General features: G+C 38.8%; 1 protein-coding gene across 1 annotated transcript in view; it reads right to left on the reverse strand.

Moving 5' to 3' along the window:
• Nucleotides 1-14,595, reverse strand: part of DNAH5 (dynein axonemal heavy chain 5) — a 249,075-nt gene that overhangs the window by 30,390 nt on the left and 204,090 nt on the right. The window contains exons 66-68 of the mRNA XM_037799237.1: nt 7,583-7,826; nt 6,550-6,664; nt 5,883-6,073 (exon numbers count right to left, since the gene is read on the reverse strand). Coding sequence (XP_037655165.1) covers nt 5,883-6,073; nt 6,550-6,664; nt 7,583-7,826 — 550 coding nt within the window. The remainder of the gene's footprint in view (nt 1-5,882; nt 6,074-6,549; nt 6,665-7,582; nt 7,827-14,595) is intronic.

Consider the following 14,595-nt stretch of genomic DNA (forward strand, 5'->3'; position numbering starts at 1 on the left):
TAAGTGTGACCTTAAAGCCAGTTCAATGGAAATATTAGTTCACAACATCAAAAACAATTGTTTTAACACCAGAGAGCAAAGACCTAAGCACAAAGCATTGTGTTGAATAAATGTCACTCCAATTTCCATGGCAACTGTCCATTTTCCAACAAACTGAAAAGAATGAGGTACTATAACCCAAATGTTAGGAAAGGGTTTTTCATTTAAAGGGAAAGGTGATGTTTGCAGGCAAAGCATTATACACTGTTTATTGGAAGGTAATTATATCATGAGTATCCTGCCTGACCCAAAAGTACACAATGGGCATAAGGAAGGATTTTAACTGGGAAAAGGGGAACATATTCCTGGATTATGTGGTACCAGATTAAACGGACTGGGGAAGACACAGTTAAAACAGCAATAATTCAAAATAAGCTCTCAAGATACAGAGAATTATGCCATTCCCTTCATTTCTCAAACTCTTGCTTTAGGAAGGAATAAGTTTGGATTTTTATCATGATGCTTTGAAAAATGATGCATGTTTATAATGCAAGATTTATACAAGTTTTACTGCACAATTGTAAAGTCGTAAATCGGACTTAGAGAGTCAATCTAGCCCAAGCATTTCTCATTTTACAGAGGAGAAAATTTAAAAAACAAGTACCAAACACTGTTACAAACTAAATAATGTTTTCAAATAAGTGATTTTTGAAGTTCTTACAGAGAAAATTCATGACACAGGGTAGCTCTCACCAGCATAACTATAAAAGGGCAATCTTACAGGGAAAAGGGGTCTTGGGTTCCAAAATTTTCTTTGAAACGGTTCATAAAACAGCACTACAGTTGTTGAATGACAACAGAAAAACCTGTCCAACCTACACAAGATTAAGACTAATCAGAAATCAAATAAAATCCTAAAGATAAGGTAACAATACCAACCATTTGCTAGGCAAATTCTATGTGTAAGGATTGTCATAAATTGTATATAATTCTCAATAATCCTATTAGGTAGATTGCATTATCTTTGTTTTATATGTGAGGATAATGAAGATTGAAAAGGTTAAATAACTGCTCAAGATCACTCAGAGAGAAAGAAGCAAAGCCAATATTTCAAATTTCATGTTCATGTTTGTAATCATCACTCCCAACAGTGATACACTTTGCAGTATTTCAACCAGACATGGGCACGAGGTTCAATGCTATGTCAGTGGGGAAATGTGTTTCATGCTTGAATTGAGGATGCTTCCTTAGGAAAACTCCATCAGTGGGGCACCAGAGTCACTGAGACCAGAGGTCAGTAATATATTAACATTAGAAGACAACTGCTACCCCTATATATCTATCTGAGGTGATTTTTGTTTCATCTTCCACATGCTCTGATTTAGGACACTTAGAAAAGGGTTAGATGCAGCTAAGGAGCAAGCATTAGAGACAGAGGAGTAAAGAAAAGGAGAAGGAGAGATTATCCAAAATTCAAACATTTCTAACTTCAAATCTAACCAAATGACTCTTTTTGCTACCATAAAATATGTGTACTGTAGTAGTTTCCCAGCTACTAAAACAAATACCATACAATGGGTTGTTTCATACAACGGGAATTTATTGGCTCGTGGTTTTGAGGCTAGGAGAGGCCCATAATTCAAGGATTAATCCAGGTGATGATTTCTCCTCAAAGACTGTGACGTTCTGGGGCTGGCTGCTAGGGATCCTTTAGTCATCGACTTTTCCGTCGTATAGAAAGGGGTCTTCTCCTTATTCTTCTAGGTTCTTTTGACTTTCAGCTTTTTGCTCTTCTCATGCTTTTCTCCCCCATGCCTAATTTCATTGATTTATAAGCATTTCAGCCATTATTGGATTAAGGCCCACTTTCATTCAGTTTGGGTACGCCTGAATTAGTAACATCGTCAAAGGACATATTTACAAACAGGTTTACATCCCCAGGACCAGGGGTTAGGACCTCAACATGCCTCTTGTGGGGACATGATTCAATCCCCAACAGTTCACTCTCTGGACTTTAAAAAGACATGTTCCTCCCACATGCATCATATATTCATTCCATTACAACATTCCCAAAGCCTTAAATCATTTTAGAACAATGCTAAATACAAAGTCTCATCAAAATCAGTTCTGAATGTGGCCCATCCTAGGGCAAATTTCCTGTCTAATAGATGTGTGAAACCTGAAAAACAAGCTACCTGCTTCCAATATACAATGGAAGGACAGTTAGGATAAACATTCTCATTCCAGAAGGAAGAAATTGGAAAGAAAACAGGGGTCACAGGTCCCAAACCAGCAAGGCAAACTCCACTGGATTTCAAGATTTCAACATCTGAGAGTCATCCACAGATGCACGTATTGGCCTGCAGGCATAATGAAGCGGCAGCCCCACCCTTTCCAAGTGCTTGTACAATGGCCATGCTCTCCCTGAACACTGGGGCACAGGCCCAACAACCTCTGAGCATTAGGGTGGCAGCACTCTCTCTGAATAATGGGACACAAGGCCCACCCTCACCAAGCACAGGGGCCTGCCCTTCCACACAGGTAGGTGGGCCTGCTCTCCTGGCCCAAGGAAATTGTTTTGCTCCAAACCTTTGCTCCCATGGTTCTGCCCTTGAAGTCATTCTTTCTTCAAAATGTCCCTTTTAGTCCAGGCTGGCAATGGTCCTGTTTATACAAATTTTGCAAAAACCCAGACAATAGAACTTTCCACAGATCCTTCCTGGATCACTGCATTTCCAATCCTGACTTCCACTGAAATGGCTGACTGAACCCACATTCAGCCACACTTTCTTTAGCAAAGGGTTTTTCAGTTAACCCCCACATGGAACCCTGTTCTTGGAGAGTAACATCATGACCACTTGATTGAGCCCTATTAGAGCCACTTCTGGCTCTGATCTCAGAGCTTTCAACCAGAACAGGCTGAAAATTTTCAAAAGCATCAACTGCTGGTTCTCTTATGCTTAAGAGATTAATTCTCAGCTTTTCTCTTTCTTCACATATTTTACTTTAAGCTACCAGGAGAAGCCCAGCTGCATCTTCAACACTTAGCTCGGAAATCTCCTCTGCTAAATATCCAGTTCACTGCTTACAAGTTCCACTTTCAATACAACATCAGATCACAATTTTGGCAATTTCTCTGCCAATTTAAAACAAGGTTTACTTTTCTTCCAGTTTCCAATAACACATTTGTCATCTCCTTCTCAGGCTTCATTAGATGCACCTTTAATGTCCATATTTCTACAACAGTCTCTTTAAAGCATCCTAGGCTTTTTCTATCAAGCATCTCACAATTCTTCCAGCCTCTGTCCATTACCCAATTCCAAAGTCATTTCTACATTTTTAGGTATTTGTCATAGCAGCACATCACTCCTCATACCAAAACCTGCATTAGTTTCCCAGCTGCTCAAATAAATACCATATATTGGATTGGCTAAAACAGTGGAAATTTATCGGCTCGTGGTTTGGAAGCTAGGACAAGTCCATAATCGAGGCGTTGGCAAGGTGATGCTTTCTCCCTGAAGACTGTGGTGTTCTGAGGCTGGTTTCTGGCAATCCTTCAGTCTTTGGATTTTCCATAACACAGCAATGCACATGGCAGCATCCTCTCCTTTCTCTTTCAGGTTTCATTGACTTTCAGCTTTTTGCTCTTCCCATGGCTTTCTCACCCATGTCTAATTTCCTTTGCTGATAAAGACTACAGCCATATTGGTTAAAGGTCCCCCTTACTCAGCTCAGGCACACCTGTACTAACGGCATCTTCAAAGGTCCTACTTACAAATGGGTTCCACCCAGAGTGCCAGGGATTGGGACCAGAACATGCCTTTTGTGTGGAACACAATTCAATCCCCAACACATGCACATGCATATGTATACAAATAAGAACATGCATTTGTGTAAGTACAAGAATATGGACCTGCACAACTCCAGAACAAAGCATGCACACATCTACACCCCTTCCCTCCTGTCCCCATAGGGGTAGTCTTCAAGTTGGTTTGCAAATCTACCTTCCAGGAAAAGTCATGAAAATCTTCTGCTACATAAAACTGTCTTATCTTTAAAAGTCTTGCTTAGAAGGAATAGTAGATAAAACCACTTATATATAATTTTTACAATGTTAGTTTAAATGTTTTTTTTCCAGACATTCAGGAATGTGACAGAGAATTTCTGTCTCCAGCCTTCCACTGGACTGTATTGTTGCAGTGGGAAAGGGAATGTGGGTTAGCAAAGCTTCAATAAATGCTGAGTAAATATCCATGGAATGCAAAGGTGTAAATTCCCTGGCAACATGGGACAGGAATCCCGGGGATGAGCCTGGCCCTAGCATCATGGGATTGATAAAGCCTCTTGGACCAAACAGGGGAAGAGAGATGAAACAAAACAGAGTTTCACTGGCTGACATTTCAAATGGAGTCGAGAGGACATTCTGGAGGTTATTTTTGTGCATTATATAGATATCCCTTTTTAGTTTTTAGTCTCTTAGAGTAGCTAGAAGGAAATACCTGAGACTGTTGAAATGTAATCCAGTATCCTAGATTCTTGAAGATGAGTATATAACTATAGAGCTTATACGGTGTGACCGTGTGATTATGAAAACCTTGTGGCTCACATGCCCTTTATCCAGTGTATGGAGAGATGAGTAAGAAAACAAAGACAAAAATAAATAAATAGGAAGAGTATGGGATGTTTTGGGTGTTCCTTTTCAATTTTTATTTTTATTCTTTTTTTTTTTTGGAGTAATGAAAATGTTCAAAATTGACTACAGTGATGAATGCACAACTATGTGATGACACTGTGAAACACATATTATCTGATATGTGAACATATCTCAATAAAATTGCTTTATAATAAATAAATAAAGGAAAACAAAACAAAACAAAAATAGCCACAGGATGGACTGCCCAGCTGCCTAACTCACTCACCCTGCTGCTTTTCTTTGCCTTCATCACACTAGGCACCACACCCACACTCCGGAAATCCTCACACTGTCTCCTCCGTGCTCATCCTCTAGCTGTCCCCCAAGCTACAGCCCTGTCTTCCTTCAGATCTTCACTTCCCTGTAATTCTCTTGGGAGGCCAACCCCATTAAATACTCCATTAAATACCCCATTTAAATTTTTAAACCTCCCCTGCCTCTGCACACCCTTTAACTCCCTGTCTTTGTTTCCTAGGGCTGCTGTAACAAAGGACCACAAATTGGGAGGCTTAAAACAACAGAAATTTCTCACCTCACAGTTCTGGAGGCCAGAAATCTGAAAAGAAGGTGTCAACAGAGCCTGGCTTCTTCTTAAACCTACAGGGAGAATCTCTCCTAGCTCCTGGTGGTTTGCCAGCAACCATGGCATTCTCTGCCTCAGTTGTCACATGATGCCCTTCCTTTCTTATAAGGACACCAATTATGTTGGATTAAGAGCCCACCCTACTCCAACACAACCTCATTTTAGCATGCCTAATTCCATCTGAAATGATCCTATTTCCAAATAAGGTCATATTCCGAGCTACTGGGGATTAGGACTTCAACATATAATTTTCAGAGGACATAATTCAACCCTTAACACTCCCATCCCCCTACCCTGCTCTGTTTTTTTCCATAGCACACACCACATAATTTATTTATTATTTTACTATTTTTCTATTCTCCCACAAAAATACATAAGCTCCACAAGGGTAGGATTCTTTTTTGTTTCATTCATCAATGTAACCCAAGAATCTATTCCAAGCCCCAGCAGACAGTGAGTTCTGAATAAATATTCATTGAATAAATGAACATATAAAATATTGCAAGGAAATGCAATCTTAAATGAAATGCAAGGGAATTGTTATGGCTGGAAAAAATACTGCAAAGGACCTTCACAATAATTCCTACTTCTACACCTGTATACAATATTTTCTGTTGTTAAATTGACCTTTAATAAAGGAGAGAAACTCTTCATGTTTGACTCGGTTCCTCTGGATGTCAATCTTTAGGGTGAGCAACAAGGTAAACAGGAATTTGTGCTCTTCGTACAGCCCCCGGGCAGCACACTTATAAACCTCGTAGGTCATGTGCTCTATGATATTAGCAATCCTTTTGCTTGTAATTGGGCTCTTGACAGACCTGGAGAAGAGAACATTTAAATCAGGTTTATGCCACTGCTCTTTTCAATTGCCTATAAAAACAACACCTTTAATGGAAAATAAGTAACTTTGGAGGACCAACTCTGATTTTTACACATCAAGCGTAAGCCTCCTAAATCTAAAACAACAAGCATTCTCTCAACATGAAACACCCTTACAGAATCCTCAACGTTGCCTAAATCAATTTCACCCACCAGGCATTATCACTCACAACAATGTGTGGGGAACTGTCTTGTTTAACAGAAACATGGGAATTCCAGGGAATCAAGTCAATACTTTCTCTGGACATTAAAATGGTAAATCAGAAAGATTTGTTGCCATAACAATATTTGCACTAATCTTAGATTAAAGAGGAAAAGACTTACACTAAGGAAGGGAAAGGGCGTTAGAAACCCAAAATCATCATTCTAAGCCACAGAAATAGAATTTGGTTTGGCTTCCTGGGACTAGGAGTACCTGGCTAAAGAAAGGTCGAACAAGCCCAGAAACTGGCGGAGTGAAGTCTGATACATCTCATTGACCAAGTGCATCTCCGTGATCAGGAAATAGAGGATGCTGCCCCTGGTAGCCACTGAAACACAAAGAGCAGGGATGCATATGCTGCGAGGGCAGAAAATCAATGACTGCCGCGAACGGATCAGCCTCAACTCTACACAAATACAAGTTTTACTTTTGGGTCTTATAAGTGAATTTCCACCAACAATCAGAGTCCAGAGCAGTGCTCATTATTCATAAACCTCGTTCTCATTTATACACTTTGTGTAAGTAGCCACCTATTTCTATTTATCAACTGGTACTTCCCATTTAAGAAGCTCTGGACTCTACACATATATTTTATTATTGTTTTTCATAGGTAGGAAAAGACCAACAAAGGAATTTCAAAGGTTTTGTGTTCAACACACAGGAAGTGATGTAGCCATTTTAAAGGACCTCATTCATAAGCTCTATAAAAACACAATGCCTAACCTTGACCTCAAGTTTGCAGCGCCAGCCAACGAGCCTCTTGACTTTCCATCAGTAGATGATACGATATTGTTTCAATTGTTTTTCCAGGAGGAATGATAAATGACTATAGGATAGCCAGCAAAATTCCTTTGGCATCCCTCTGTACTTGATAAACACCAACTTGCAAGTTGATGGCTGCAACTGAACAGCTCCCACAAACCAAAAATTAACTACCTTCCTAATACAAAGACTATAAACAAAATACTGGCTTTTAGTTACTAAACGATAACTAAGTCAACACCCAAAGACGCCACACTAATTCCCCAGATCTCACTAATTCGTAGTCCGAGTTTTAAAGTAAAATTCCTCCCTCTCTACTTTCCAGCTTAAATATAAAATAAGGCCATTAGAACTATAAAGGATTTGCCAACTAACATGAATAACAAATATTTAGAAAATAGAAACCATTAAACCATTGTTAAGTTCTCATTTCTCTTTCCCACCTCATTTTCCCGTGACTTTTGTCTTTCATGACCAAACTCACCAGGTCTGTATTCCTCCCGGGCTGAGTTAATTTGGATTTCTGTCTCCGCAGAAATTTCCAGCTTCTGTGTCACCTCCTCGGCAGTCTTTTTTGTGTTACTTAACACAACGATGAGACTCTCGTCTTCCACCAGGGACCCCTGAGTACTTGTCAGACGGAAAAGCAAATTATCTTCTAGTTCCTTCATCCTTCTTTTGTTTGCAGTGACATCTTCCAGAAGGTGTGTCCTTTCTTTCTCCAATTCCTGTTAATTTGCAAAAATATATTTTCTTCCTTAACCACTACTCTTTGGGCATCCCTTAAAAAGTTAACCTCCATGACCACTTTCACACTGCTGTAGTGTTTTTCTCTGATATAACAGCAAGAAATATGAACATCAAAAAAAGAAGGCAAAAAAGAATTAATGGAGGGAAGAATTGGGGACAAAGTGAAATCTGTTAAAATAATATCTTCCCCTTGCCATCGGTGCTGGTTTGGATGTATTATGTCCCCCAAAATGCCAGTATCTTTGATGCAATCTTGTGTGGGCAGATGTTATTAGTGTTGATTAGATTGTAATTTTTTGACTGAGTGTTTCCATGGAGATGCGACCCACCCAACTATAGGTGATAACTCTGATTGGATAATTCACATAGAGGTGTGGCCCCACCCATTCAATGTGGGCCTTGATTAGTTTACTAGAGACAGAAGGAGTGAGCTTGCTACAGCCAGAAGGATAGCCAGCAAAATTCCTTTGGCATCCCTCTATACTTGATAAACACCAACTTGCTCAGCTTCCACTCTGGGCTGTGGGGCTCCACCAAGCTGTTCTCCTCCACATCACAGATGAGACCTGTCTTACTATTCCTTCCCCTCCTTCATTTTGCTGTAGCCACACAGGCCTCCTTGGTATTCCTTAAATCAGTCATTTTCAAATTTAAGTGCACATCAAGATCACCTGGAGGACGTATTCGGTAAGCCTCAGATGGAGTTCAAGAATCTGCATTTTTAACATATTCCAGATGATGTGATGCTGCTTGGTGAGGGACCACGCTCTGATACCACTGCCTTAAACACAGTGGGCACCCTCCTGTCTCAGGGCTTTGCACTGCCTGTTCCTCCCTTCCTGCAAGACTTCCTTAAAATGTTACCCTCTCAGTGAACTTTGAACCGTCCTACTTAAAATATCAACCCACCACCTGATCCCCCAGCTCTTCTTCTTAATCTGCTTTATTTTTTTCCTGTAGCATGTACCACCTTCTAAGATATCAAATAAATGAATTTATTATGCTTATCATTTTTCTTCCCCAGTTGGAATGTAAGCTCCAGAGTTATTTTGCTTTGGGGTTTGGGGGTATGTTTTGTACACTGATATATTCCTCAACTCTTAGAACAAAGCCTGGAACATAGTACGCACTTAATCAATATTGTGGAATGAGTGATTAATGTTGTATCTGTTTACAAACGGATAAACTGAAATACTTAGTGAACTGAAAAATGTAATCATGTCTTAGTGCCAGAAATATGGACATGAAAATTCTCACTCTCTAACTGACAACAATGAAGTTAAAAATAAGGATTGTGGTAACAAACAAATACATGAAGGCAAAGAGCAAAGACCACTGGCCTCTGCTTTATGTTCTAACCAGTTAATTAGCAGTGATTGAAGAGTTCCGATGTGCAAGATGCTACCAGCCTCTCTAGTCATGCTCGGAGCACAGTAAGTCAGATTTGGGGCCATTTAGGAAAGAAAGAATAATGCCTTTAGCAAAAGAAAAGCTCAGAAATTACATCAATTCTTAATTCTTTGAGAAGTAGCAACTCAAGTTGCATTTCAAAGCTTCCTTATTTTAATGCATATATTCACGGGAAGAGAACTTTTAATTTCAGAAAATGCAAAACATAATACAAAGCAAATGACATCTAATGGATGCGACAAAATTCCTTCCCATGAGCGGTTATAAGAAGAGAATTCGTGCCATGCTTATGCTAGGAAATAAAGCGATGATAAAACTGAAGGAAAAAACGGTCAAACAATTTTCATTGCCATATTCCAAAACTTCAAGCACTATCATTTAAGGGTTCCTAAATGTGAGAAATATAAACATCTCACCTGAAGACAGGTAAGGATAGGAATGTAAAGCAGCACAAAGGATGATGGTTTTGACAACAGAAAAGACTTAGGTTTGAATCACAGCTCCCAGAAACTATTCACTGCCTCACCTTGGCCATGGTTGTAAAATTCTACAAATCTGCAAAATGGACATTAAAACAGCTCCTAGAATGATTATGAGGATACCACCAATAAAGCATAAAGCAGCTAACACAGTTCCTGAACCAAGAAAACTCATCAAAAATATACTTTCCCTTCTGTCACCTCCCTTGAATTGTTTCCAGCATGGATTTTCAGAAGCATATAATGGTTAAACTGAAAATAGTTAGCATGAAAAATGAAAATAAAAGTTGGCACAAAATAAATCATAATTTAGAAATTTGTCTATCATCATAAAAGAATGTAATAAGCAGTTGAAAAGGAATAAGAAAAGAGAATCTGTGATCTTGAACTTGTAATGCTGAGGATGGGCGTTCTCATGTCCACTGGAGATGAGAGCATGGGCTGCCAAATCTAGAAGAAAAAGCACCAAGTCTTACCAATTCTTCCTGTACAATAACATTTTCCTTCTGCCTCTTCAAATTACGTAGCCCAGCCCTAATTTAGGCTCTGAATTCTTCTTTTGTGGACTTCCCTAGCTGGCCTCCCTGTGGACACTTTTCTCAGTTAAATCCTCCACTGCCTCATGCCCAGTGCTACCCACGGCCATTCAGGGAGCTCCCTTAGGTATTCTGAGAAGTCTGGAATTCTCAACACAGCTTTCAAAACTCATCACAGCCCCCACATTCAGCCTCATCTCCACTTGAGAACACTGGGATCAGGACTGAAACATGCCTCCAAGCTGCTTATGAAAACTGTAATTAATAAAATAAATACAAGGGGCAAATTATTCAATTCCTAATTTTTTTTAATGTAAATAAAAAGATGAAACATTAGAGCGTTAGAGAGATGGTTGTGGTCAATTAAATGTCATTGTTAACAATCCTAATAAAACAAATACGTCAATTAAATAACCACCTGTTTTTTCAAGGATTAAAATAAGGCCAAGAAGTACATTTCTTCAAAGTATGAAACCAAGAAAAATAATTATTTATTCTAAAGTAATAAATAATACAATTAAAGTAAAATTACTGACTGGAAAACAATCTGTGTATTAAATAGAAGACAAATGGTTGAACACATTAGCATAAGAAAAAGACTATCGTTATAGACAAAAGAAAGATTATCTCTGAAAGAAAATAGAATAATTGCTGTTTGCTTTTCATTCCAAGATTAAAAGTCAGAAACAGTATTTTGATTTTAGACACATTTTTATTTTATATTATTTAGACATATTTATATTTTATTTATATGGTAGATTTAAACATATTCCTGTTGAACTACTACTATTTTATTTCCACCAATACATACAAAGATAGTACTTTTTCAAATTCATATGAAGGTGGAAAATGAATCAAAATAATTAGATTGACTATATGCAATTTTCCTACCAGTATTTTATCTCTTTGCTTATAAAAATATGTGTGTGTGTTTATATACACATGTACACATATACATAATAGAAAGGGTAAACATTTGTACTATTTATTTTATATACTAAGTCTGCAATGTAAAATTTTTATAAAAACTGTGGTACTGCTCAAATTTGTTTTGGAAAAAATATCCCCAAAGTGAGTCAAGAAAGTACAGCAGTGGTTCAATAAAATTCCATGAGCATGCCCTTTATTAATTTATTGAAAATTAAGCGACTCAACAAAGAAAACTATAAATGTAAATAAATACTATTTGTGTGCAGAAAATGTATCTGTAAAAAAAAAGGTTTAATTAATCAAAGGAAACAGACAGCAGCTTTCCAGTGTTCTCATTTTTAAAGGTAACACCCAGTCTTTTATTAACAGAGATAATTTTTCTTCTCTATCTTACACTAATAATTAAATTAGAGAGATTAAACCAGAGAAGTAGAGAGAGATTTGTTTCTCCAGTCAACTGATAGTAATGGTATCTGTTCAGTATCGTTGTTAAAATTTCTTCCCATGTCAGTTCCTCGGAGTTTGGTTCCTTCTACATCCAAAGGAAATCACACACCCTGTTTGCTCATCCAGACTGCTGAGCAGTGAAGACTCCCTGAGGACTTGTTTTGTGTAACCAATATAATTAATCAATATTAGAATTTTTCTCCTAGCAGAATACAATTTTCCTTGGGTTTCTGCCTTTTTCTCTAGGATCAAGATAAGAGTTAGCCTAAGAGATTTTGTTTCTGTAAAGAAAAGCTGCTGGGGACTTTCTAGTTTGCTGTTTGTTTAACATGGGGTGGAGACATCACCTTCTGGTGACAGCAGGCTGTCTAAATCTACTCACAGGTACAAGAGGGAAGCGATTGAATATGGCCTTGGTGTGAACTTGAGCAGCCGATGCATTTACAACTGTCTTGAAGCACACAAAAAAAGTGGGAAATCGGTTAAAAACCTGTTTCCTTGCATTCATAAGCTCTGAGATTTCCATTTAGTTTCTAAAATAAACCAGAGGAGCTGACAGGATGGACAAATGAGTGTTTGTGAGACCAGATCACATTTCATAATAAGGCCTCTCCTTGTCCCTGCATTTCTGGGACATTTGACTGGTGGTAAATTGTGGGAACAAAGAAGACTTACCTTTCCCTTGTATCATTAGTCACTGTTCAAAGTCGCCTTTCACACACAGACACACACATACACACACACACACACAAAAAATACATGACCAACAGACCAGAGAAATGCAACTCATCCTAACTAGGAGGTTCACCATTTATTTCAGCACCATATTTTAGGAGATTTCTTAGATGTTCTCCAACATCAGCTTCCTACCTGGAGTGGAGGGATCTTCCTAGCTTCCAATAGCCCCTACTGTCAGAATAAAATTTTATATCTATATTTTACTATATTTTATATTTATAATTATCCAAGAAGAGGCTTTAGTCAGAGAGGCTATATTGCCACAGAGGTCAAAGGAGCAATTTGGGCACAAAGAAAAAAAAAATACATATATATATATAAAATCTGTGTCCATGATGCACAGACCCAGGCGGTTTTCAACTGGATCACATATTGTAGGAAATGCTTGACCTGGAAGAGCCCAGCCACCACCTAAGTTGAGAAGATCCAGCACTGTGAGCAGATTCAGGAGTAAGGAATGAAGAGTAAACACTACAAAAGGGAAAGGCTCTTAGAGAAAGTATGAGTGGTAGTTTGGAGCTGTATATACTCCAGAAAAAATATATTCTTAAACTCAATCCATCCCTGTGGGTGTGAACCCATTGTAAGTACGACTTTTTGATGAGGCTACTTCAGTTAAGGTACGGCCCGGCCCAATCAGGATGGATCTCAATCCTATTACTGGAGTCCTACACAAGCAGAATGAATTCAGATATGTGCTGGTGTGGAGTGGTTTGTGCCCCAGAAAAGGCCTTTTTTTTTTAATCTATCCCTGTGGGTGCAGACCTATTAGGGGTGGGAACTTTTGGTTCAATTGAGATGTGATGCAGCCCATTCAAGGTGGGTCTTAATCCCTTTATTGGTGTCCTTTATGAGAGGATAAAGGACATAAAAAATCCAGAGATGTCAGAGAGAAAGAAACACCCAAAGAAGCCAAAAGAGCCACTGAATCCAGAACCTGAAAGCAACAAAACCTTGGAGAGAAGAACCAGCAGATGCTGGCCATGTGCCTTCCCATGTGACAGAGGTATCCCAGATGCCAACAGGGTTTCTTCAGAGATGGTATCCTCTTGTTAATGCCTTAATTTGGATATTTTCATGGCCTTAGAATTGTAAATTGTAAACTAATAAGCCCCCTTTGTAAAAGCCAACCCATTTCTGGTATATTGCATTTCAGCAGCTTTAGCAAACCAAAACAAGACATGTAGGGAAAAAGCTATGCGAAGAAGAAGCTGAAGGTCAGCAGAACTTGGAAAAGAATGGAGAGGTCAGGAGAGGCCTCCAAGTGCACTGCCATGTGACAGAGGCGCCAAGGACCAAGGATCGCTGGCAGCCAGTCCCAGAATGCAAGTCTTCAGGAAGAAAGCATCACCTTGATGATGCCTTGATTTGGACTTTTTCTTAGCCTCAAAACCACCAGCTCATAATTTCCCATTGTGTAAGCTGACCCATTGCATGGTATTTGCTTCAGCAGCCAAAAGGAAACTAAAACAGTACACCACTTAAAGTCAAAATTAAGTCCAGTAGCTCACTTTCTTGCATCATGAGACTTTGCTTTAGAAACAACAATGGTCAGGTGTTGTAGTATAATGTGTATAAGGGTAAGATGATCCCTTATATTATAAAAGGAGGGGTGTCATTTTACTTTGGTCACACATTTTGTGAGGATTGTTTACTGTGAGCCTGGAAAAGATTCTGACACTAAGGTGATTGTAAAGGAATAATTTTCCTAAAGCATTCAGCTTTCCCAGGATGTATGAAAAAGCCTGGCCTGGGATCCATACTGACTTTTCAAGGCTGTTTGAAGTCCTTTCAAAGGAGCTAAAATAGCTCTTTGCTTCGTCTTAAAACTGCTGCAATAATCGTGGCTCAGGGCCGGCTTTGTTTTGCTTTGTTTCCACCAAAATCTGTCAGGTCAAATTATTTCTTCCAAGGAGACTATGTTCATCTCAGCTGAATGTAAGAAAACCAAGGATGAAATATTATTCAAAGCAGAACTTAAGACATCAGTGATGCATCCTGGCCCAAAAGATGCTCAAGGATTCTCATTGCTCAACGTTACATGGGTTGATCAAAACAACTGTCCTTCCGGAAGTAAGGATATTGCAGTACTAAACTTCCTCAACCACCTCTATCAGCATTTAAGTCAGGATGTTTGTCTGTGGTAGGAGCTATAGCATCAGTTCCTGCCATACTGAAGTCAACAAACCATATAAATGTACAAAGCT

The sequence above is a fragment of the Choloepus didactylus genome, chromosome 11 (genome assembly GCF_015220235.1).
Source record: "Choloepus didactylus isolate mChoDid1 chromosome 11, mChoDid1.pri, whole genome shotgun sequence".
Taxonomy (NCBI): Eukaryota; Metazoa; Chordata; class Mammalia; order Pilosa; family Megalonychidae; genus Choloepus; species Choloepus didactylus.